The sequence below is a fragment of the Rhinopithecus bieti genome, unplaced genomic scaffold (genome assembly GCF_001698545.2).
Source record: "Rhinopithecus bieti isolate Rb0 unplaced genomic scaffold, ASM169854v2 scaffold_4916, whole genome shotgun sequence".
In the NCBI taxonomy this organism is placed as follows: domain Eukaryota; kingdom Metazoa; phylum Chordata; class Mammalia; order Primates; family Cercopithecidae; genus Rhinopithecus; species Rhinopithecus bieti.
In genome coordinates, this window is record NW_016804605.1 from 513477 (window position 1) to 540177 (window position 26701).

The following is a 26701-nucleotide window of genomic DNA, read 5'->3' on the forward strand; positions in this document are numbered from 1 at the left end:
GATCCGCCCGTCTCGGCCTCCCAAAGTGCTGGGATTACAGGCTTGAGCCACCGCGCCCGGCCTTAAAAAATTTTTTAATATAAAAAATGAGAAGACCAGACTAGATCAGCAGTTTGAAACTTCTTGTGGCAAGTGGATTTACACATACAATCTTAATAAAAACCTGAAACTGTAAAGTGGGTTAGGTACAGCTGCTCTGTTTAAAGCAAGATAAAGGTTCCGTTTCCCTGCTCACTCACCACCCTTCTCCCTCTCCTGTAGTCCAAAAATGTTAGGCAAAGGCAAAAATAATTCTGATCCACCTACCTGTATCTTCCAAATTTTAGTGAGCTCATCTAATGACAATTTACTACCCAAGAGTTCAATAATTCCCTTTATACGGTCACAGTATTGTGCTTGGTCTATGTTGCCTAATTGAAGAAACATGAGAAAGTCAGATATAGTGAACACTGACTCTCTAAATACAATTCTATTAATTCAAAATAATAACTTGCTATAAGATCATTTAAAGGCTAATACAGTCAAAGCAACAATTTTGTACACTTTTTAATACAAAGATATATTATTTAAATTGTTAGGTAATTTTAATTTTTTTGAAAGCAACTTACCTTCTAGTGCAATTGACAGAACTGAGTTTTCAACTAGCCAATCTAATAATCTGTCTGTATCTATAGCATTCTTCACAGATTTGGATAAAGTGCTATCTTCTATTAGTTTGGTTACCTAAAAAGATAAGATTATTGTGACTGAGTCTAATATACATTATCAAATATTCATATGTATATAATTTTTACAATGTTACAATGTGCTTTGATAACTAGCCAAAACGTATCAAAGGCCAGTTATAAGAAGTTAACAGACTACCATTTGTGATGTCCCTTTAAAAAAAACATGGAGGGCCAGGTACGGTGGCTCATGCCTGTAATCCCAGCCATTTGGGAGGCCAAGGTGGGCGGATCACTTGCGGTCAGGAGTTTCAGACCAGCCTGGCCAACATGGAGAAACCCCGTCTCTACTAAAAATACAAACAATTAGCTGGGCAGAGTGGTGGGTGCCTGTAATCCCAGATACTCAGGAGGTTAAGGCAGGAGAATTGCTTGAACTTGTGAGGCGGAGGTTGTAGTGGTCCGAGATTGTGCCACTGAACTCCAGCCTGGGTGACACAGCACCACTCCATCTTAAAAAAAAAAAAAAAGAAAGAAATATGGAGTCATTCTTACAGCTCTCATTCCCTGGACCACAGCTAATTGGCTCAGGGATGAACATCTAACCCAAACCTCAACCAGGCACTCCCTCCAAATTTTATATGTGGAAAGTATAAAGAAGTGTCAAGAAGACACTTCATATACAGAAAGTCAGTCCCTCTCTGGTGATGGGAACCGCAGGATGTGAAACATGGGATCTATTCATTGTCTTGATCTCTACCACATGAAAAATGCTAAATGCAGGTAGAGAGGGAGCAAGGCCAACATACTATGAAAAGCAGGCACGAGACTTGGACAGAGTCCTGACAGTGGTCAGGTTGCAAATTCTAGTTGTTCTGTTGCCCACATGTGCCCACCCTTTCTTGGTCTGGCTAGTAAACCCTTCATTCATGTGAAATAACCCAGCCTCTTTTCAATAAACTCCTCTTTTGGCCTAAAATGGTTCAAGATGAGTTTCTTTCACTGGTAGCCAAGAATCCTAACCAATACAAAACTGAAGGAAAAATAACTGAATTATAACTGAACTGCACTGGATCTATATGTCACACACCAAAACCAACTGTGCTGTTTCTGTGGATATGATAGCAAGTTCAGAAAGCTACAGAAAATTATTTCCATCATTCTGCTTCGACCAACACTGTTGCAGTCATTTTGTTTTTGTCCCAACCCCAGTTAGAAGATTGAAGTAAACTTACATCTGAAATAAAACAAAATGAACTGTACCCTTATAGCAAAAGTCTCAAACTGTACATTCTAAGGGATTATATTCTAGGAAATTTCACAAAAACACTACATATTTTAAATATTTCAGACATAAATTTTGAAAGTAACACAGAAGATGTCTTTACTAACAATGATATACAATGTTTTATACAGAATTGTTACCTCTTTTTTATATGATTACAATAAATTATTCATATTTCCCAACATTTTTATAGTAATAAACATACATTTTGGTAGGCCTTAGTATCTGCACATTAAGTCTTGTAGAATCAAATGCAAAACTTACTTCTTTGAGAGAATTCATCTTAGCACTGAAATGTGGTGATTTCAGCATGCGCAGTAGAATATCTAGTCGAAGGTCATCCACAATTGTCACCAGATCCGGTTGGAAGCGCATGCAAAGTAACTTAATGGCAGACAAGAGCTCAGGGATGCTAACCAATCTCTTTTATTGAATAAAAACAAAAAATAAAAAAGGAACTGTAAAAACATTTTGATCCCAATTCTTATAACACACACAAGAATATTGGGTAACAATGGTCTGGCAGTATCTGATATTTCACAAAGCCAATTAACTTCATTTTGCTTAGAAACAAAACAGCACATAGGTGAGCAGTAAAGGAAAGGGAATGGTCCTGTGAAAAATTTAGGCTAGACAAAATAAATCATGGTAAATTTAAATGGTAAAATTGCTTTAAACAACTCTGGGTAAGTTTTAACACTATTATTTTAAAGTTTCCTCTATGCCAATTGTGATACCATCAAAATCATGTTAGTAAAATTCTGAATGGTATAACTTACTCACTGTATTAACTCTACTGACTGAGGCAACAACAACCAACGGTGCTTCAAAAACAGTACTTTTTAATTAGGAAATGTAAAGTTAATTCGATGTGAATGCATGTGACCAGAATCCAAAGCGTGTGAACCCTGCCAAGTCCTGGCTCTGCTTCTGTGAACTAACTGGCACTAGGGCGTATCTGGCTGGAGAGAGCGTTTACCTTGTCTTTGAGGTCTTTCTCTTCTACGCTCCGTACATCCTGGATTGTAGTAAGAATGACTGGGTCTAGCATGGGCTGTAGAAATAAAATGTTACAGTTATTAAGAACTCCCGAAGCTGTCCCAAAAGTAGAGAGGAAAATACTTCTTCATCTACAATTCGCAAAGGAGAGGGTGCAATGAAAAGATAAAAATTTTCATATCAGAGCAGCTACTGACTAGCTAATACTGCCAAATAAACCCTTAACTGATTCTGCTTAATCTTAGGTGCCTCAGTTTCTTCAATGTAAGTACAATTTCTGTCATTACCATCTTATAAAGGTAATTTTGAAGAGTGACTCAAGACACACAGTCTAACTTTTAAAACATTGAGCATGAATTGTTTTTATAATAAATATTTTGTGTTTGATTTTTAAAAATGAATATGGCCGGGCGCGGTGGCTCAAGCCTGTAATCCCAGCACTTTGGGAGGCCGAGAAGGGCAGATCACGAGGTCAGGAGATCGAGACCATCCTGGCCAACATAGTGAAACCCCGTCTCTACTAAAAAAAATACAAAAAAACTAGCCGGGCGAGGTGGCAGGTGCCTGTAGTCCCAGCTACTCGGGAGGCTGAGGCAGGAGAATGGCGTAAACCCGGGAGGCGGAGTTTGCAGTGAGCCGAGATCCGGCCACTGCACTCCAGCCTGGACGACAGAGCGAGACTCCGTCTCAAAAAAAAAAAAAAAAAAAAAAATATAAACACAGACCATGGAAAATATGCTGTCATATGAACGACTTTTGCTTACTGATGTGAATGAGGCCTATAGATGAGATTCATACAATACACTGCTCCAGAATGGTAACACAACCAGAAAACTAACTAAAGAGTATGTGAGAATGGTAAAGTATTAGCAATTAATACATCCAAATTACCACTTCCATCTAAGAAAGAAAATATTTAAAACTTAGCTGATGAAGAAAGAGCTAAACAATATTTGGCTGTCAAACCCAAGAATACATTAGCAATGAGCTAAAATGACATCAGGCATTTATCCAGATAGAATTTCTTCATTTACACTTAATGCCAATTGTATAGGAAGGAGAGAGAGCTGTTACAGTTAAGAGAGTCATAGTGTTCTTTTCAGCATGTGCTGTTTAATCCTTACTGCAACTCTTGAGATAGTTATTACTATTATGGCCATTCTACAAATTAGGAAATTGAGGCACACAAGTTAAGTAAGAGTCTTCTGAAGTCATACAAGTAGCAAGTGGTAGAGACAACTGTTATGTAAGTAACATGTATTGTATGAATTTATTGCTGAAATTTAATTTTGGATGGTTTGATATAATTAAAATAAAGATGAAGTCAGATGTGCTTGGTTGGGAATTCATACACTTCTTGTTCTTTTTAAAGTACACTCTGTTTATATAGTAAATCTGGAATTTCTAAAGACCTTAATGTTAGCAGCTGGGGTATTTATGCTCAATTCCCTTCCACAGAGCAAGGCATGAGTAAAGAGCACGCATTTAAAACCCAATCCTGACCCTGATTATTAAATTATTAATGTTTATTATTAAAATATTAAAAAGTCCAATCACTTTATCTCTTTATGTCTTCATGTTTCAACTATGAAATTAATGATTATATGCTTAATAAACGGAAGGAACATTAGCTGTTTCTAAAGAGCTTAATATGCAGAATGGAGAAATATGTAAACAGCCATCCTATTTCACCTACAACTCTTGCAGGATTACCTTGACATCTAAAGAAAGCATTTAACATTTAGAAATAACAGAGATTGGTCAGGCACGGTGGCTCACGCCTGTAATCCTGGCACTTTGGGGAGGCCAAAGAGGGTGGATCACAAGGTCAGGAGTTTGAGACCAGCCTGGCCAGTACAGTGAAACCCCATCTCTACTAAAAATACAAAAATTAGCCGGGCGTGGTGGCACACGCATGTGGTCCCAGCTACTCGGGAGGTTGAGGCAGGAGAATCGCTTGAACCCAGGAGGTGGAGGTTGCAATGAGGCGAGATCACACCACTGCACTCCAGACTGGGCGACAGAGCGAGACTCTGTCTTAAAAAAAAAAAAAAGAAATAACAGAAATTTCCAGAACCTACTAAAAAAAAATCCTATCTCCCTTATTAAAGCAGCCCTAAGTAAATGTGATGTTGGAAAGAAGGAACAGCGCATTTAAAAACACCGCTCCAGAAGGACACCATGCTTTCAAAACCATTCACGGTGATTTTGTAAAAGCTCTATAAAAGTTTAGGGTCCACAGACTTATTTATAAAAATAAATAAATAAATATAAGTATTTCAACGTGACATTTTGCTGGGTAAAACTTGTTAATTGAAATGAAGGAAACAAGGTAGTAGAATAGGCTTTTAGCATTAGAAAACTGAACACTCACAGCTTTGACTGTTCTATGACCTGCTGACTTACAATCCTACAGAGGCAGGAAATCAGACAAGATGTGCTGTTAAGCTGACATTCAGAAGTGAGCGACTGAGCCAGTAAGTGAGCCTAGTTGATTTAATACATAAATACTAATCTGATTCAATACATAATGGCATTAAATCCTTAAATAATCCTGTGAAGCAAATAAGGATATGCTGCCTACTTTACAGATAATAAAATGAAAAATAAATGAAAATTGTATTTTATAAAATGAAAACTGAAAAGGTAAATAGCCTTCTCAAATGTTAGGTCTCCTATACTTCAAATTATTCAACAATTTTATTATCTGATGGCATTTTATTAAAAGGACAGCTAATGTGAAAAAAGGAGTTACTCTGGATTAAAGACCATTCTGAATAACCTGATAAAAAGAAGTTATTAGAGTTTGCATGTCTTCAATCATAAGAAGTAACGTGAAATGGTTTAATCTTACCTGTACCACGGAGGAATTGAGGTACTCTGCACACACTCCCAAGGGTTGAATCAGTGCTGAGACAGCCTGGAAAAAGACAGTGAAGATTAGAAATACATTTGAGAAGATTTTTTTTCCTGTCAAAATTAAACAAATCTCTTTTCATATATCAGAAAAAAGTTTGAATAGTGATTTGATCAAGTCATGAATAAGACTAGAGAAACTAAACTCCTGGATAGAAAGAATTGATATAAAGATGTCAATCCAATAAAGTCATTTCCAACATACTTGATCTATTCAATGGGGATCACAAGGACAGTTCAACAACCTAATTAACTTCCAGGGAAGCAAGAGGAGGCTTCTGCATCAGTGTCTCTGATCTGGCAGACATCTGATCTTTAGGATAAACACTAGATGGCAAGGAAGAGTCAATACATCACTACACCATCAGTCTCTCTCCTTGACCATTGCTATTTCCTTCACCCAGAGAGGGACCAATAGGAATCAATTAGTCATGGTTTCACAGAAATAACTGCAACTGTAAGCACAATCTGTAACACTTGGGTATGTTATTTTAACACATTATTTTCTGTATTTATCAAATTATAGCAGATAGCGCAGTGTCTTATTTATGCCAAGTATGTAATAGTTTTTAATTGAATTATTAATTATAGAAAAGAATAAAGTGCTCTCAGCAACAAACAGGTCAACAGTATCTGAAAAATTAAAGATTAGTTATTCCCCTTACTATGAGGTTATGTTTTGAGAAAATGAAGTTGATACGAACACTGTACCTGATGATTCTAAGCTCCCATGTTACAGCCATTTGTTATCTAAGAGTTTTGTAACACCAAAAGCTTACTAAACAACTCTGTTAAAGTATTCTTATTTGTGCCTGAGTCTATGAAGTAAATTCTGATTTTATATAATCATTTAACTGAGCCATAAAATTGTTATGCATATATATACTTGCCATATATAGCAACCAACTTTAAACAGCAAGATAACTTCATGTAACCATTACAAATTAAGAGAAAAACTCCATAGGTAAAGAAAAAATAGTGAGGAAAAACACTCTACATGGCAATTTGATTATAATTAGGAGTAAACATTTCTTTGGTTATCAGGACTGTGGAATCTGCTCCTCTAAAGATGAAAACCTTGAATTTGACATTTAACTTTGCATGTCCAGACCGTGTCCTCTGGCTGTATACCAACTCAAATGAAATGAACTTCCACACTGGGCACAGACAGTGGTTTAACTTACCCCAAGTTCTATATCTTCTGAATGGAGCTTGGCTTGGATTGCTGCAAATCCACCTAATTCTCCAAACTGAGAAGAAAAAAGGCACACATTAATTTAGTTTATTTTTCCCTTTAATTGTTTTATTTTGAAAAATTTATATCGGCACATAGTAGGTGTATATGTTTATGGGGCACATGAGATGTTTTGATACAGGCATGCGATGTGACATAAGCACATCATGGAGAACGGGGTATCCATCCCCTCAAGCGTTTATCCTTTGAGTTACAAACAATCCAATTACATTCTTTAAGTTATTTAAAAATATACAATTAAGTAATTATTGACTGCAGTCATCGTATTATACTACACAAATTAATTTTAAAATGTTATATATTAATAATTTAAGCAAGGAACTAAAGCTAACATTCTACGTTATCACTGTGCTCTGTAACATTGGTCTTGAGAGAAGCCTTGCATCGATCCTTCTACTGCTCCTGTGGCATACTGCAGATAGTACTAAGTCCAAAAGCTGATGTTTACCTGCTAATATTGTACATACAAAAAAAGGAAGAAAATATGAAATCCACTCCTTAAAGCATTTTTATTATTCTCTGCAGCTGCCATTTGCTTTACATACCAAACTCTAGGACATCTCATTAGAAAACTGAAAATATACCACATGACAATATTAACAAAAGTCATATACCTTATTTACCAAATCCACAACCCATCCATGAGGCTCCTATGAGAAAAGAAAAAAAAAATTGAGATGGCAATATAAAAGTTTCCCCATTAACCCTTACATTTATTTTATCCTAAGTGAAAAGTTAGAGGAAAAATTATAAAAGTTTGGAAACGATTTCCAAAGTTTTTTCCCAAATGCTTCCTAATATGTCTTTAACATTACTGTATATAATTCTGGGAGTCTATAAGTCTGTATTTTGATGGAATTGCCACAATGTGGAACATCTATGCATTTTTGGATAGCTGAGATCAGTTGTTTCAGCTCTCCAACATACAGGATAACTTGAGTTAAATTCTTTAAAAAAGTTTTATTTTAGAAATGAAAACTTAATTATTAACATAAAAAGCAGTAAATCAGCAGAGATTAAAAGTTTTAGTCCCAGTTAGATAATTAATTAATGCTCTTAAGCAAGCTCTATTTTCTCCTCCTTTTCTTCTTTTCTTTTTTGAGCATTCACTGTTCTAGGGACTAGACACAGAACAGTGACTACGAAGAGATGTTGTACCTGCTTTTACGAAGCTCATTCTAGCAGAGTCAACAAAACCAAGTAGAGTATCATATACAGAAGATAATTCAGATTGTGCTAAGTCCCACGAAAGGAAAAACAAAAAGGCCTCAAAAGAAAACAAGAGCTTCCTCTTCTTGGGGTGGTGGTCATGAAAGACTTCTCTGAATACATAATCTTTAAAGGATGAGACAGATGTAGCTGTTTAAAGAACAATCCAGGCAGTGAGGCTAAAATGGTAAAGGTCCTGATTGGGAATGGCAGAAAAGAGTCTGCTGTGTTTAAAAACTCTCCCAGCTGCGACACGGTGAGCCAGGAGTGACAGAGATGAGGTTGTACAGAGAGGCAAAGAATGTAGATCATGGAGACACTTACAGACCATGATTAGAAAGAAAGCAACAGAAGTGTTTTCAGCAAAAGAGTGTTTTATATTTTAAGGTCATGCTTGCAGTTCTATGGAGAATGGAATGGAATGGATGAATGGGAGAATGAGACATAGTCAGACACAACCAGTTAGAAGGCCAGTGCAGTGTCTAGGGAGTCCACAGCTGTGTGTGGAGAAGGATGGCAGCAGAAGTGGGAGAGAGAGGTCAAATGGAGACATATTAGAGATTAAATCAAAGGACTTGTTTATGGTTTGGTTATTCTTTATTCAAGGAATGAATCCTGGCCGACTCCTATGCTTCTGGCTTGAGCATCTAGATAGATGATGATGTTACTTACTAAAAAGGAGAATAAAGGCGGAGAGGCAAAATGAAATTCCATTTCAGACACAAAGTTTGAGAACTCTGTATGGCAACCAAAAGGAGATAACTGACTCTTCAAGTCTGGTATACTCAGAGAAGAGGTTTGGGCCACAGAGATATAAATTGGAGACCCATCGGCATAAATATGACATTTAAATTCATTAGAGAAAGTATAGTGAATAAAGAGAGGAAGCACTGAAGAAAACTGGATAGAGGTGAAGGAGTCAACAGAGGAAACATGGCTTGGGGGCAAGCAGAAACACAAGGCACTATAGTATCCTGAAAGCCAAGCAAGAAACATCTCCAAGAAGAGAACAACTGGGACCAGTGCTGTTGATGGGGTCAAGGGACATTTCTTTCCAATCTGGAAACATGGAGAGGTGTTGGTGCCTTAATGAGAATGATTTCAGTAGATGGTGGATGAAGGCAGAATGGAATGCCCTGAAAATTTAGTACACTTCTATGTAGGTATCCTAAATGGCTCTCCAACTAAAAATACTACTACTGGATAAAACATACAATATTTTTTTTTTTTTTTTGAAACGGAGTCTCGCTCTGTGGCCCAGGCTGGAGGGCAGTGGCCGGATCTCAGCTCACTGCAAGCTCCGCCTCCCGGGTTTACGCCATTCTCCTGCCTCAGCCTCCCGAGTAGCTGGGACTACAGGCGCCCGCCACCTCGCCTGGCTAGTTTTTTGTATTTTTTAGTAGAGACGGGGTTTCACTGTGTTAGCCAGGATGGTCTCGATCTCCTGACCTCGTGATCCGCCCGTCTCGGCCTCCCAAAGTGCTGGGATTTTAACACATACAGCTGAGTTGACAAAAAAAAGAAAAAAGCTCAGAAGCTTAAAACAAAGAGAAGTTAGGAATCCTGTGAGGCAGGCAGGAAGGCTCTGAAGCCAGCTTCACCCACAGGCAGTGCAGAGCCCTGGTGACTGTGAGCTTCCATTTGCAGGAGAAAAAGGACACCAATCCCAGGTGGTACAGGGTGACTCAGAGGGTACTGTAACATAAAGCTGGAACTAAAGGGCTACATCCTTGGTGCCAGATGAACTGATATAGATTTACCTGTGGAAAGAGAAAATAAGGATGCCTAAAAAGAGAAAAAAAATTCTCCAAGAATTCATAACCGCAGGATTGCCCTCATATGGCTTTACTGCTCAAATTCACACTGACGTTATGGTCTGAAAAACCCTAAGCTGATAATTTATTCTAAAAAGGTCACAAAATGTAGTGCTTCCAGGAACCCAGAAGAAGTAAAAGTAAATCCTTTTTGGAAGAAAGAACTTTCAACTTAGGCCTCAAACTGCCCACTCCTAGATTAAATGCAAAGAAACACGAGTTCATAGAAAAATGAACAAACAAATAAGTATAAGTACATTTCTACACACCTACATACATACACAAAGCAAGTGAGTAAAGTAGATATCAGACACAGAATATAAAGTATTAAACAAATTAGGGATTGAAAATATGAGTTAAGAACATGAGACAATACAAAATTAAACGGAGTCAAAAACAAACAAAATTTATATAAATGAAAAATTCAGTAACTGAAATTAAAGACTTAAACAAGTTAAACAGCAGATTAGATACAAATAAAAAAAATCAGTGAACTGTACTGCTACAGATCTGGAAAAAAGCACAATTGCAACACAAGGAGACAAAAAGATGGAAAATGTGAAAAGGAGTTAAGGGACATGAAGGACAGAACCAGTGTGAAAAGGAGTTAAGGGACATGAAGGACAGAACTACTCAGTCTAACATGTATCCAATCAAGTTTCAGAAGAAGAGAGACTAATGGGGAAGAGGGAATATTTTAAAAGACAAAGGCTGAGAAATTTCCAGAATTGACATAGACATTAACCCTAGATTCAGAAGCCCAATGAATCTGAAGCAAAATAAATAAAAAGAATACCATGGTTAATCACATTAGAGTCAAATTTACAAACATCAAAGAGAAAGAAAAGATTTCAAAATACAGCCATGGAAGAAAGCCAGACTTCCAATAAAAAACCAGTCAGATCAACAGCCAACTTCTCCACAGCAATAATCAAAGCCACAAGACAGTGAAATGGCATTTTAATATTCTGAGAGAAAAGAAATATCATCTAGACTTTTGAACCCAGTGAAAATACACACTTCAAGGAATGGGAAATAAAGTAAAGTTCAGGTCATCAAAAACCAAGACTTATCCACAAACAGAACCTTACTAAAGGATTCTTTATAGAATGCACTATCGACTTTACCGGGTAAAAAATGATAGGAGGGGACTAGGACAATGCACAAGTAAGATAAAGAGGTAATGAATCATTTAAGAGGGGAGTGAGCACATGCAACGTTATAAGGTCTTTATGTACCGCTCAAGGAGGAGAAAGATACTAGTGAAATTTAGATTTTGTTTATTAAGTTAAAATTTTAGAATAACCACTGAAAGAATAACTGAGAGGGAGGACATGGAATCTTCAGGTCTGGTTGGGAAGGGGAGCAGAGGACCATGCTCAAACTACAGAGGGATATGATATTAAAGGCAGAATATTTAAAGATGAGAAGTACTAGATCATGTTGCATACAAGGGTAACAATCCCAAAAATGAGGGAAAGATCGAGGATACCAAAGAAATAATAGAAAGCTGAAAGAGGAATATGCTTGAGAAGGCAAGAGGAGAGGGGATCCAGAGGAGAGAGAATTCCTTTGTGGTAATGAGATGAAACACAAAGACTGTACTTTTCTGGGTCTCAGCAGATGCATACGTACAGTGAAAAAAGAGAATGAATATCTGCTGAGTGCTCACTACAGTGAGCCACCATGTTCATTATTTCTATGTATATTTGTCACTTGATCTTCACAACGCATATGAAGAGAAGAGTTTAGCATTTGGGGAGGCAGTACTGCATATGGTTAAAGAACACAAACTAGCTGCCTGCATGGATTCTCCCTGCAACTAGGTATGTGGACTTGGGCAAGTACTTCACTTCTGTCTATTTCAGTTCTCACCTATGAAATGGGGGTAAAAATAGTACCCAACTCAAAGAGCCGCTGTGAGGATTAAATTCCAAAGTACATATTCACTGCCCTTGCTGCTCAGCTTTTTCCTCCTCTCTGGGGAACTGTCTGACTTCCCAAGGTGGCAATAACTACTCCTTCCCCTGGATTCTGTGCACAGTACATATTATTATAATTCCACCTACTGTTTATCATGCTGTCATTGTTTTCTTTTCGTATTTCCTCCACTATGCTACAAGCTAGTAATCACATCTTATTACTCTTTATATTAAAAGATAGGACTGTGTACTTATGTTTAACATCTCAAACTTAGAATAATGCCAGACATATAGTAAATGTTAAATAAATGATTGTTGACTTAAACCTCTGCTTCCACTAAAGCAATGAACAAGTTTTCTATTGATTAAACTCAACTTCTTTCAACCGTTTCTGAAACCAAACAGTGTTTTAACCAGAGGATTGTTTAGATTATGTACTTCTTGTGAGTATACTCTTATTGGCAGACTGTAGTCTTTTGATATACAATATATTGGTTCCAGGCCTGAAAAAGCAAGTTTTAATGCGTATGAAGTTCAAAAGAAAATTATATATGAGATTAACTACTAGATTATTTTTTCTAGGTACAACTAATCATTTTAAATGTTCTAGTCTCTCAACTCTAAGAAACTGGAACACCAATTAAACTGGGGTTCTGATAATCTAATATACGACACTAAAGACATTTCTCATTTTACTAAACATCATTTCAAACCTATAAAATTCTTCATGATATTAGTTAACAGCTATGGAAAAATTATGTGCTATCTGAAAAGAAAAAAATTTATGAGCCAGATGGGATATTTGTCATTTTCAGATTGTTTTAATCCTCCCATGTAAATTGTCTTTTTTATAGCACAGAAAATAATCTTTTCAACACATTTTCTAAAACAGATGAAACTAAACTATGTTTACCTTTTGGAAAGTCGATACAGGTGAAACAGCAAACATACTTCCCTCTCCAAACACTTCTGCCCAATTCCTTTGAGACACTTTCATTCTGTTCTTAAAATGGTATTCATTATCAGGATTGAAAGCCTAGATTCAAAGAGAACAGAGAAACATTATTATCTATTTCTATAGCAACACATATTAGCATTAGAAAAGAAGATGAAAATATAGCCTTGGACTCCCCTCATTAATGGAATCTTTCAAGAATACACCAAAAGCATACGCCTTAGCTAGAGCAGAGGCGCTAAGAATTAATGTGCTATTCTCCTGTCCTGTTCAGTGTTCACTGTGAAGGAAGAGGAGGAGGTAACAGGATGAGAGGTCTGACTCAAGGCAGTGTGACGCCAATGCCCCAGGTGTGCTAGGGCTACTGGGGATGAGATGAGCAACAGAGGCACTGAAGGCAGAAGTCAGGAGGGGAAAATATGGGGGTCCCTTCTTCATGCAGCTACTGTTACCTGTTGGGGGAAAAGGCCAGAAACCAAACTACATCTACATGAAAACTCCATATAAAAGTACTCAAGACATGAATAATCAGGGAGAGGTAAGAGAAAGGCATTTAATCATTCTATAAGTCGAAAAACCCATTGAAATTAGAAAAGTACTTCTTTCAAACTGAGAACACAAGATGGTTGCTCTGCTTTTAAAATAAAGACAAAGGATCCTAACAGCTAATATCCTTAATGATAAAATCATTATCACTCATTACTAATTATAAGTCAGAGAACAGCAAGTATTTTAAACAAAATCAAAACATAAAGTACTTAATTTTAGAGATACTATACCATTGTAAGCACACCCAGGAGACCAATGGGAATTGGATCTTGTTTTATTCTCTCTGCAACCAGCTCTATTAGCAGCATCAACATGTTGTAAATTCCTTCATGAATTTCAGTACCCCACTTGTGAACAGCACTTGATGTCAGGAGCTATAAAAACATACAGGGCAGTCTAGAGTCTAACTTGAAAAAAGAAAATAAATCTACAGTTTATCAGGTCCATCTCAAATAACTGAGAGATTGTGATGAAAATGCTTTTTTATGCAGATGATTGGCTTTTAAAACACCCATAGCTGTAGTTCATCTACTTGCCCATTTATTTCAAAGTCAATACAGAGTTTTGCTTTTGAATTTTAATTCTCTTGCATTAAAGCACTTGGTTTAAAATAAAAATTTTATTTGGTTCTCTACTTTTCATAATTACGAGGGGAGGTCAAGTGGTACAGGGCAAGGTAAAAATCTGAGATCAATTCCAGTATTACTGTTTTCTAGCTGTGTGACCTTGAACAAATTTACCTGAGTTCTCAAAGGTTCAGTTCTCTCATCTCTAAAGAGGCACAATTCCTACCCACTTCACACAAATGCTATGAGGATTAAAAGATATCACAAACATGAAAACATTTTACAAATGGTAAGGCATTATTAATATATCTTGATGGCTGGCTATCCATATTAATATTTCTGGAACCTAAGAAATGAATGCTGTATTGCATGGATTCTACCATACATATCTTTTTAACATTTTTTAACATCTCAGAAATAGGATAATTTTTTTCTACCTGTTGATTAGATGATAGCAGGGCTCAGAATGTGAAAAGAAGTCTTAGAAATATCTTAACAGTTTATTTGGCTTACATTTTCCTGGCATGTACAAAATAATATTTAATTTTTATAACTGTTTAAGCAAATCTAAAATAGCTCTTAAGCTTTAAGACACTGAACTGTTTACTTTGTTAGTATGTTTCTTAAACATAAACATCAAATATAAAACAATGGTACAACATCTTATAATTAGATACCTTCTTAGATTCCGCTTAAAAAAAGTAGGATGAAATTGGAATGCCCTAATTCTTAGTCTTTTCTGGTCTTTGGGGAAGTGTAGAACAAATGCCAGAATAAGAAATGAAAAAGCAAAGGATTTCATTAAAATTGGTATGTGGTTTCATGTTGTTTTTGTAAGATTTTTTTTTTCAAAGGTAAAATACTTATGTAACAAAATCATCTGGCTTCTGAGGCTTTAAAAGAGTAGGCTGGAAGAGCCCAAACTGTAATAGCTGCAGAGAAAAACCTCAGTTCCAGATTTTCTAAATACTAATTAGCCACACTATTTGCTCAAATTAGCAAAAGTCATAAGACTGATTTTATGTAAACCAATGAGTTACTATTTTTTGCAGAATTTTTTTTGCCTGACTACATATTCCTCCTCTAGTTAAAAAATAAATAATAAAGCAAAACAAAGCAGAGATTACCAACTAAAAGCTTCAAGTGACTACAAAATAAAATGTGGATTAAGCAGCGATCCCTCTGGCGCCATTCCATTTGTTCATTTTTCACTTTGAAAATGCAATTCTGCCTACATTCTAGAAGAGACAGGGAAAGGGAGGCAGTACCTTGTGGAGAAGATGCACACACTAATAACCATGCACTATGGCCAAACCTGAATTATCTTCTCTGCCTGAATATACTAGTAAAAAATCCAGGCTAGCCTGAAGGTAAAAGGTGAAGAAGGTGGAAATGACAACAAAGCTCCTTTGGGCACCTTATTCATGTAATCACCTATCATTTATACCCTCACTTATAAAAGAAAATGTGCGGCAGCTCATGAGAAAAGCCTGGGGAATTGGGGAGAGGGATGGTCACCCAACCAGGAAACACAGCTAGGGAAGTAGTACCAATTATATCAAATCCTACTGAGTTTTCTGGCAGACAAGCCTAAAGGTACACAGAACTCTAGCTCTTCTGATGTAATAAAAGAAAGTATGCCTAATTGATGGGGAGGAGAACCTTTTTAATAGCTCTAAAGTGCAAGATAATTTAATATTTTTACCTTAACAGAACTGAATAACATACGGCAGGATACCTTTGTACTCATAGTTTTACAGAAAAACGACCAACCATGTGACCATTTATTACACTGCTACTAACAGCTGAAGGCATGAGACGAAACAGTTTTCTGAAGTATCTCTGTACAGAGTTAGAGTATTATATTCCAAATATGCAACTTGCTGGTGAATGGACTGGATACAGGGATTTCTGGATCTGGAGATCCTCAACCTTGAATAAGCCCTTTTCCACAACTCTGAATACACTTGCCAAGTTTATGTATCCACTGAGATCTCAATACGTTATAATATAACAATTTTGCTATTTCTAATTTTTTTAAATTTTGTAGAGACAGGGGGGTCTCACTATGTTGCCCAGGCTGGTCTTAAACTCCTGACCTCAAGATGTCCTCCCGCTTTTGGCCTCCCAAAGTGCTGGGATTATAGTGTGAAGCACTTGGACTAGACAATTTTGGATTTTTTAAAAGTTGCTATAATTCTTAAAAGCTTAAAATTATTTTAAACTACAAACTGATAGATGACCTAATCTAAAATGAAGGTAAATCTTGATTTCATATAATCTTTGCCCAAATGGCAATTTGAAAAGATTTCTCCAATTTTTTAAAAAATGAAGCTACTTTTGCTTCTAAAATTAATTTTATTATTTTTTAAGGCTTGAATCAAGGGAGGTTCTGTCTACCAAAATGCAGCTGGGAATAACTATTTGCAAATGAACTGTTTGTTTTACTGGGTCTTTTTTTCTTCTTCTTTTTTTTTTGAGACGGAGTCTTGCACTGTCATGCGGGCTGGAGTGCAATGGCGTGATCTCAGCTCACTGCAACCTCCACCTCCTGGGTTCAAGAGATTCTCCTGCCTCAGCCTCCCGAGTAGCCGGGATTATAGGTGCCCACCCACCATGCCCAGCTAATTTTTTGCATTTTTAGTAGAGATGGGGTTTCACTATGTTGGCCAGGCTGGTCTCAAACTCCTAACCTCATGATCTGCCTGCCTCGGCTTCCCAAAGTGCTGGGATTACAGGCGTGAGCAACCGCACCCAGCCTTATTGGGTCTTAAGATAAACACAAACATTACCCATCTGTAGTTCTGGGGACTTATTTGCATATTGGACAAAAATGGACGTCAAAATCCAGAAGTTAAGCCAGCAAAAGAATCATTCATTGAAACTTTTCTGAGCTCTTTCTATGAGCTAGGCACTTAGTTATATGCTGGGGGAAATGGCAGTATGTTAACAGACACAGTCCTTGCTCTAATGAGGATTCAAGACTCACCTACTAAAAAGGGAGGCTGATTCAGTCTGCTTTTAGAAACACAATTCTTGTGATCTCCTATTCCTATTGTTAAGAAACATTGCTTTCTAAGAGATGTGACCTGAATGGAAGCAAGCGTATCACTCTGGCTCTAATAGAAATGGTGCCTTATGCATACTATTCTGTCAGTGAGAACACCTAGTCAATCTTTCAGTAGTTTAAATGGTCTTTTCCTGTCTCACACACTTAAAACGGCTCATATTTTGATAAGTATATACTGTCTTAGTTCTAAGTGCCACAAGTCTTTGTTTACTAATATGTGCAATATCCTAGTATAATTAAGTCTTAATCTATTCTTTAGCAATTAAATAGTAGGAAGTATTTACTATTAATAAAAGTTATATTTAACCAAAGACACATGCAGACAATATAAAAGAGATAAATCATTTATAAGCCCCAAATTCAGAGCTCCGTTTTTCATATTAAAAGATTCCTCAGTTGAACAAGATTCATAAACTGGTCTTAAACATAAAAAACTAAAAACAAAAAGTTTCTCTTCCTTCACCCTCGCTCCCCAACACACACAAAATATCACATCAGCACGTTTTTCTTACCTTTTTAAATGCTTCAGGCATACATCTATCCATAAACCTTTTACAATTCTCATCAGACTCGGAAAGACCTTAGTAAAATGAATGAAATAATATACTTTATTTAGGTCAGACTCAGAAAGACCTTAGTAAAATGAATGAAATAATATACTTTATTTAGTTCTTTGGTAGTTTGTAAAAATCATACACATTGTTCTAAATTCATACACATGGAACTATGTCATAGGAATCTTAATTCTTAAGAAATTATTAAAAGTAGAATATATACCTTTGATGAAGGAAAGGCTGAGAAATAACCACAGCATTAGATTAAATAAATACCAATTGAACTGAAATGGTTGAACTTATATTTCCATGTCAGAGTAACTTCAATGATCTGATTAAATAGCTAATAAAACACCAACAGCAGCTACTTACTAGCCATTAGTATTTCCTAAAAAGTTCTACAGAAACACAAATATTTTCTAATCCCAGAACTTCGGGAGGTTGAGGCAAGAGGATCACTTGAGCCGAAGGGTTTGAGACCAGCCTGGGCAACATAGTGAAACCCCATCCCTACAGAAAATAAAAAGCTGGGCATAGAGGTGCTTGCCTGTTGTCCCAGCTACTTGGGAGGCTGAGGTGGGAGGATCACTTGAGCCTGGGAGGTTGAGGCTGCAGTGAGCCATGACTATGCCATTGCACTGCAGCCTGAGCAACCCTGTCTCAAAAATCAAAAATAGAAAAACCAACAACAACAAAAAAACAAACCACACAAATAATTGCAATAAATGCCTAAGTCACTCTTCTTCCCTAAAACAAACCAATGAACTCTGTTACACAGATTTGTGTTTGGCACAATTCACATAGTAAGAGATAAATACTTGCTAAGTGAATGAATGAATTCCCTGTAAAATCATCTTTTGGAAAAAGTACATTTCTTTATTAAACTCAATAATGGATTCTGCTTATCATTGGGAATACTGCTAAACATACTTTCTTTTTTTTCAGACCCAATGCCGGCATAGTACCTAGATCCTAACAGGCACTGAATAAATGCTACTGCTGAGAAGCCAGTCAGAAATACACCATATTGTGGCCATATTCATTTCATAACTGAATTCAATATGAAAAATAAGTTATTTTCTCTTTTTTAGTACAGGTGTTCATATTGACACCCACTCTTCCAACCTAATCATATTTTATTATTTTAATAGCTTGATATTTATAAAGCTTAAAACAATGTCAGCCACTTAATAAGCACAAGTGTGTTAAATAAATATTACTTTCTTCTCTTAAAAGAAAAAAAGCGGCCAGGCGCGGTGCCTCAAGCCTGTAATCCCAGCACTTTGGGAGGCCGAGGCGGGTGGATCACGAGGTCAGGAGATCGAGACCATCCTGGCTAACATGGTGAAACCCCGTCTCTACTAAAATACAAAACTAGCCGGGCATGGTGGCAGGCACCTGTAGTCCCAGCTACTCGGAGGCTGAGGCTGGAGAATGGCGTGAACCCGGGAGGCGGAGCTTGCAGTGAGCCGAGATCGTGCCAATGCACTCCAGCCTGGGCGACACAGCGAGACTCCGTCTCAAAAAAAAAAGAAAAAAAAAGAAAAAGAAAAAAAGTTGTTGAATTGAGGCTTAAAGTGCTCCAAGCTTCTGTGGAAAAAGTTAATTTCAATTTCCATTAAGTTTTTCAATTATATTTTAAATAATCTTATACTCTATCGAAGGTAGAAGGAAACAATTTAGTTCAAAGCTTTCCTTCTGCAGGAGATAAGCGAAGACTAAGAGAAAAATGATCTGTCTGATATCACACAGCTAGGCAACAACAAAAGCTAAGATTAAACTCAGGCATTCTATGAAACAAATGTCCTCATGTGTTCTGAGGTCTGAAAACTTACCAAGCCTTGCTAGGTAGGTAGATGCCAACAGGCATTTGCCTAGTGATTCTTCTCGCTTGTAAGGGATGGACCAATGATCAGTCAAAACACGGCTTTCCAGCTCATATAAATTTGTTGTAGGGAATTCAATTCCTTCCCCTGAGCAGTTTCCATTTTCATCATTCTTCTGACGAAAAGGGATTATGATAAAAGCAAATAAACTAATTAGTGATTACTCTAAAAACTTCTTATGTAACACAGAGCAGATACTTAATCAATGGTAGCTATTAATATCAATAGCGTGGATTCCACCTTTTTTTCTTATAATCACATCTTTCACCAATATCTGAGAATATCTGAGATATTCTCAACTTTTATCATTCTGGCATGTCTACTCGCTCTCTCAGAAGGTGACCTCATCTCTTTCTTTAAAAATGAACTGTCCAGGCCAGACACGGTGCTCATGCCTGTAACCCTAGCATTTTGGGAGGCCGAGGCAGGAGGATCACTTGAGCTCAGGAGTTCAAGACCAGCCTGGGCAACAGAGTGAGACCCTGTCTGTCTTAAAACAAAAAACAAACAAAAAAAAAACTGTCCATTTCTCATGATAAAATATCAAATGCTTGCCTTCATCAACAGCCCTCCCGTCCTCACCTCTCTTTTCTCACTGAGGGGATAAATTCTTCAAAGAGGCATCTATATTTGTCATTTTCATCTCCACACCACGGACTCATTCCTGACAACACCCCAATCTGGATTCCAGATTCCCTATTCTCCAAAATGGCTACTGCTAAGGCCACCAATGAACTTTATTTCATTAAATCCAATTATGTCTCAGTCCTAACCTTACCTCTCAGGAGTATTTGACCTTCTGTCCATTCCCTCCTCTTGAAATGCTGGCTTCTCTTCCCTGCCTCCTAGAACAGCACACTCTCTGTTCTCCTCCCATGGGTCTGGCTGTTATAGTCTGTCTCCTCTTCTGGTACATTTTCCTCTTCCTAATCATCAAATATTTGAGTTCCTCAAACCCCAGTGCTAAGCCCTCTTCTCTTTTGTTCCTGTTGATTACCCTGGTTGACCATATCCACACTCCAAATCTCAATTACCTCCTACCTGCAGATGACTCATACATTTCTATCTCCAGCTTAGACTTCTCCTCTGAGCTTCAGATCCACAAAGGCAACTGCCTACTTGACATCTTCTCTAATTCAGTGTTTGCCCCAAACCAAATTCATGATCCTTCCCCCGTAAATCCTGGTCCCCTTCTTGTGTTCCTCATCCCAGTGAATGGCACCAGATTCATCTAGCAGCATAGCCAGAAGCCAGGGGATCATTCTTAACACTTTGTTCTCCCATCCCCATCCCCAGGACCTGGTGATTGGACCTCATATATTTCTCTCCAATTCTTCTACTCCTGTCCATCTCCACAGTTACCACCTAGCCCTGGTTTATGCCTAGATTACTTCACCAGCTTCCTAACTGTTCTCCCTCTGCCTTATACACACATTTACTCTTCATACTGATCTTCATAAAGCACTAATCTGACGTTAAGCTTAAAACCTTCATGGCTTCCCTTTGTTCTTAAGATAAGCCTAAATCATGTTTGAAATATTTTACAAGGCCTTGAATGGTCTATTCCCTAACTCACTGTCTCCAGCTTTCTGCACTCCAGATCATTTCTCTGGGATTTAGCTTCTTGTCAGGCATAATGCTCCATGTATTGGGCTATTTTCCCAAAAGGACATAGCAGTATTTCTGGTCCCACATACTCTTCCAGAACCTTGTCTCTCTTCATCATAAAGTGGCATTTACTTCCCCTGGATCTGAACCAGGGTGGAACCATGTGGGTGCATGCCTCGGTGAATAGAATACAGCAGAAAGAGACACGTCTAAACCTAGGTCATGAAAGGCAATACAGCTTTCTCCTGGCTCTCTCTCGGGACACTCCCTCCTACAATGTGGACACCATGTCCTGGGGGAACCCACGCTAAATGCAGAGGGCCCGTATGGTTGTCTTGTCCAACAGTCTCACTGAGGTCTCCTCGGACAACCAGCTTCTGAAAGCCAGAGAAGGAGCCTTCAGATGAGTCCAGCCTCCAGCCATCAAGTCATCCCCAGCCTTAGTCTCCCAGCTGAGGTTCTCAGCATCATGGAGCAGAGACAAACTGCTGTCTGAATCCCTTCCCCACATAATCTATGGGAACAATAAATGGTTGCTTTACGCCACTATTCCTGAGCTCATCTTTCTGTTCTCTTTAACCGACTTAACTCCTACACAACTTTAATTCTTTCCGGGAAGCCTTTCCAGAATTTCTAAAATAGACAAATTCCTCCAATTATTATATACCCTAATTATCCTCAACCTCTCCTTCACAGCACTACTCACAGGTGTAATTTTACATTTAGCTGTGATTTATGTTTGCCCCTCACTAGACCAAGCTGCTTAAGGGCATGGACCCTATCTATTTTTGACCACCTTCGTATCTCTAGAAGCTGGTACCTAGCATAAAGCAGGTATTTAGTAAATATTGTGAAATGTAAAAATAATCCATATAAAGCTTCAATGATTAATAGGGTAACTGCCAGACGTTCCTTCAGTTCTCACCATGCTAATTTGTAATAAAGCAAACTGGACCCCAAATTGCCTAATACCTACACTAGTTTGTTTGGTTTTTTTTTTGAAAACCTACATATCCTCACAACTTACTATATAATTACAAAATAAAATAATCCCATTAAAAAATAATGTTTAATCTCAATGAAGAAAAAGACCATAAATATAAAGCAGAAATAATAAAACACAGAAGAAGACTAATTTCAATGCCATATCAATGATATCTAAAGAAATCCAACACATTTCTACCCCCACAACCAAAGTTTGTAACTAAATAAAACAAAAAACTGGAAGGTAATTAAGCATAGACAACAATGTAAATTGGGCAAGGGTAGAGGCAGGGGGTGATGAATTAAGTATGCTTAGAATCACAATGCACAGGAAAATTCAGTTTTAAAGTGTAACACTTTACAGAAATACATTTAATTCACAAGTACTATAAGTAAGCCAATTTTACTTAAAGGAACCTAATGGGACTCAAATAGTAAAAAAATTTAGGACAGTTTTAAAATTGCACACATGCTAACTGCTTAGATTTATTACCTTAGGATTGAAGTGGAATTAAGTCATATAAAAACAAAAGTTCACTGGGCTGATTCTGAAGTGGATATATGTCATTACTATGGAGTATCTATCATTAATTTCTATGGAGTTAATACATCAAATCATATATAAAATCATCAAATGTACCCAGTAGCTATAAAAACTAAGAGCCTCTTTGGTGAAAGAAACAAAAGTCCTCTAGCATCATCAGTGTTAAGGAGTGAATTGTGTCTACTCCCCCAAATCCAAGTCATCAATTGAAGCCCTAACTCTCAATGTGACTACATTTGGAGATAGGACCTTTAAGGAGATAAACAAGGTTAAATGAGGTCATAAGGGTAGGGCCCTAATCCAATAAAACTGGTGTCTTTATGAGAAGGGGAAGAGACATCAGAGATCTCCCTCTTTGTCAGAGAAGAGAGGAAAGGCCAGTTGAGGACACAGCAAGAAGGCAGCCCAGAAGAGAATCCTCACCAGAAACCAACTCTAATGATTTCTTTTTTATTTTTATTCTTTTTTGAAACAGAGTCTCGCTCTGTTGCCAGGCTGGAGTGTAGTGGTGCAATCTCGGCTCACTGCAACTTCTGCTTCTCGGGTTCAAGCGATTCTCCTGCTTCAGCCTCCCAAGTAGCTGGGACTACAGGCATGCGTCACCATGCCCGGCTAATTTTTGTATTTTTAGTAGAGACGAGGTTTCACCATGTTGGCCAGGATGGTCTCGATCTCTTGATCTTGTGATCTGCCCACCTCAGCCTCCTAAAGTGCTGGGATTGCAGGCGTGAGCCACTGTGCTCAGCCTCTAATGACTTCTTGATTTTGGACTTCTAGCCCTAACTGTAAGGAAATAACTTTCTGTAGTTTAACCCACCCAGTCTGTGGTATTTTGTTATGGCAGCCTGTTCAGGCTGATTCTGAGGTGGGTATATTTCATTACTATGGAATATCCATCATTAATTTCTACAGAAATTAATAAACCACATATGAAACTGTCAAATGTACCTAGCAGATACTAAACCTAAGGGGGAGCAAGGGAGGAAATCTTAGTATGTGCCTCCTGATATAGCACACTGTAAACAGCACAGTTCTTACTTCTTTGATATTCCCACCAAAAATGTATAACCTGAATCTAACAATAAGATAACGAAAAATGAAAAACAGTCTTTTATTTTTTTTGAGACAGTCTCACTTTGTCACCCAGGCTGGAGTGCAATGGCACCATTTTGGCTCACTGCAGCCTCCATCTCCTGGGTTCAAGTGATTCTCCTGCCTCAGTCTCCTGAGTAGCTGGGACTACAAGCGCACACCACTATGCCCAGCTCATTTTTGTATTTTTAGTAGAGACAGGGTTTCGCCATGTTGGTCAGGCTAGTCTTGAACTCCTGACCGCAAGGGATCCACCCGCCTTGGCCTCCCAAAGTGCTGGGATTACAGGCGTGAGCCACCGTGCCTGGCCAAAAAATAGTCTAAAAATGGTCTAGCCACTATTCCTAAAAAAATGCCAGAGTCACCAAAGACAAGGAGACTAGACAAATACGACAACCAAACACAACATGGTATCCTGGACTGGATCTTGAAACAGAAATTATTATGTGTTTTATTTTACATTTTTGGCTTCAAAGGACTTAGTACTGGATCAATGTTAATTTCCTGGTTTTCATAAATATACTAAGGTTAAGAGAATATCCTCATTTTTAGGAAGTGTATAAGGGTAAAGGGGTATGTAATTCATTCTCAAACAGTTCAGGAACAACAAAATACACATTTTATACACACATGCATATTATATATGTCGGTATATCTAAATACATACATAGAGAGAGAAATAAAGCAAATGCGATAAAATGTTAATATTTAAAGAACGTGAGTAAAGGTTACTTCTCTGTAAAGGTGAGATGTTAATTGTAATCCCCAGGACAACCATGAAGAAAATAAAAATATATATAGTGAAAGAAACAAGGGAATTAAAATGATACACCAGAAAATATGTATTTAATATAAAACACAGGAGTAATGGAGGATCAGACGAACAAAAAGATGTAAGAGATAAGAATAACAGCAAAGTGGAAAATGTAAATCCTGTCTTACCAGTAATTATATTAAATGCAAGTGGACAATAACCAAAAGGCAGAAGTTGGCAGAATGAATTTTTAAAAAATATTATACAACTATATGCTGTTTACATCAAACACAATTTAGACAAAGATACAGATACTAGAATAAAAGAATGTAAAAAGAGATCATACACACATACAGGAGCTGGAGTGGCTGTATCAGATAGGATAGACATTAAGGCAAGAAATGTATTACTAGAGAGTAAGACACTTCATAATAAAAAGGTCAATACAACAGGAAGATAAATGATGAAAAAATATATACCCTAAAAACAATAGCCAAAGAGAGCTGGGGTGACTACGATAACACTGGGGGGAAAAAAGACACTGAAAAGTTGTTACTAGAGACAAGAAAGGCTGTTTTTTTTCCCCATTCTTTTGGGGTTTTGAGACAGGGTCTGGCTCTCTCACTTAGGCTAGAGTGCAGTGACGTAATCTCAGCTCACTGCAACCTCTGTGTCCCAGGCTCAAATGATCCTTTCAACTCAGCCTCCCAAGTGGCTGAGATTATAGGCACACACCACCATGTCTGGCTAATTTTTGTATTTTTTGTAGAGATGGGGTTTTGCCATGTTGTCCAGGCCGGTCTCAAACTCCTGAGCCCAAGCAATCCACCTGCCTCGGCCTCCCAAAGTGCTGGAATTACAGGCATGAGTCACCATACCCGGCCAGGAAAGGCTATTTTGTAATGACAAAAGGTTAATCCATCAGGAAGATATAACAATTATAAACACATATGCATCTAACAACAGAGATCTAAAACACAGGAAGCAAAAATTGACAGAATTAAAGAGAGAAATACACCAACAATAATAGTTGGAGACTTCAATACCTCAGAATTAGGCAAAAGATCAACAAGAAAATAGAATACTCAAACAACATTATAAACCAACTAGACCTAAAACACATTTACAGAACTCTCCACCCAATTACAGTAAAATACAGATTGTTCTCAAGTGCGCATGAAATATTCTCCAAAACACAGCATATGTTAGGTTGCAAAACAGGCCTCAACAAATTTAAAAGATTGAAATCGTACCAAATATGTTGTCTGACTGCAATGGAATTAAAAATCAACAGCAGAAGGAAATGTGGAAAATTCAAAACTATGTGAAAATTAAACATCACATTCCTTAATCACCAATGGCAAAAAGAAGAAATCACAAGATAAATAAGAATGCACTTTGAGATGAATAAAAATTAAAATATAATATAAAACTTTTGGGTACAGCAAAAGCAGTGATTAAAGGGAAATTTGTTTGTTTTGGGATTTTTTTTTTTTTTTTTGAGATGGGGTCTTGTTCTGTTGCCCAGGCCTGAATGCAGTGGCACAATCATAGCCTACTGCAGCCCTGACCTCCAGGGCTCAAGGGATCCTCCCATTTCCCAGCTCCCTAGTAGCTGGGACCATGGCTGCATACCACCATGCCCGGCTATGTTTTGTTTTAGAAATAAGGTTTTATTTTGTTGCCCAGGCTGATCTCGAACTCCTAGGCTCAAGCGACTCTCCCAGGTCAGCCTCCTAAAGTGCTGAGATTACAGGTGTGAGCCATCATGTCTGGCCACTAGAGGGAAATTTGTAACTGTTAAATGCCTGTATTACAAAGGAAGAAAGATTTCAAATCAACAACCTAACCTGCCACCTTAGGAAACATGAAAAGCAAGAATAAACTAAACCCAAAGCAAGCAGAAGGAAGGAAACAGAAAAGATCAGAGTGGAAATAAATACATTTAAAAATACATAATAAACAAAATCAAAAGTTGGTTCTTTGAAAAGATTTTTTTAAAAAAAAGGGACAAACCTTCAACTAGACTGACAAAAGAGAGAATATTCAAATTTAATAATAAGAATGAAAGAGA

At 37.5% G+C, this 26701-nt stretch overlaps 1 protein-coding gene across 1 annotated transcript in view; it reads right to left on the bottom strand.

Annotated features, from left to right (window-relative positions):
* Window positions 1-26701, bottom strand: part of USP24 (ubiquitin specific peptidase 24) — a 150815-nt gene that overhangs the window by 91781 nt on the left and 32333 nt on the right. Inside the window, 11 exon segments of the mRNA XM_017869403.1 lie at window positions 307-410; window positions 609-723; window positions 2215-2373; window positions 2930-3004; window positions 5804-5869; window positions 7050-7115; window positions 7735-7770; window positions 12979-13101; window positions 13800-13943; window positions 17718-17785; window positions 19595-19760. Coding sequence (XP_017724892.1) covers window positions 307-410; window positions 609-723; window positions 2215-2373; window positions 2930-3004; window positions 5804-5869; window positions 7050-7115; window positions 7735-7770; window positions 12979-13101; window positions 13800-13943; window positions 17718-17785; window positions 19595-19760 — 1122 coding nt within the window.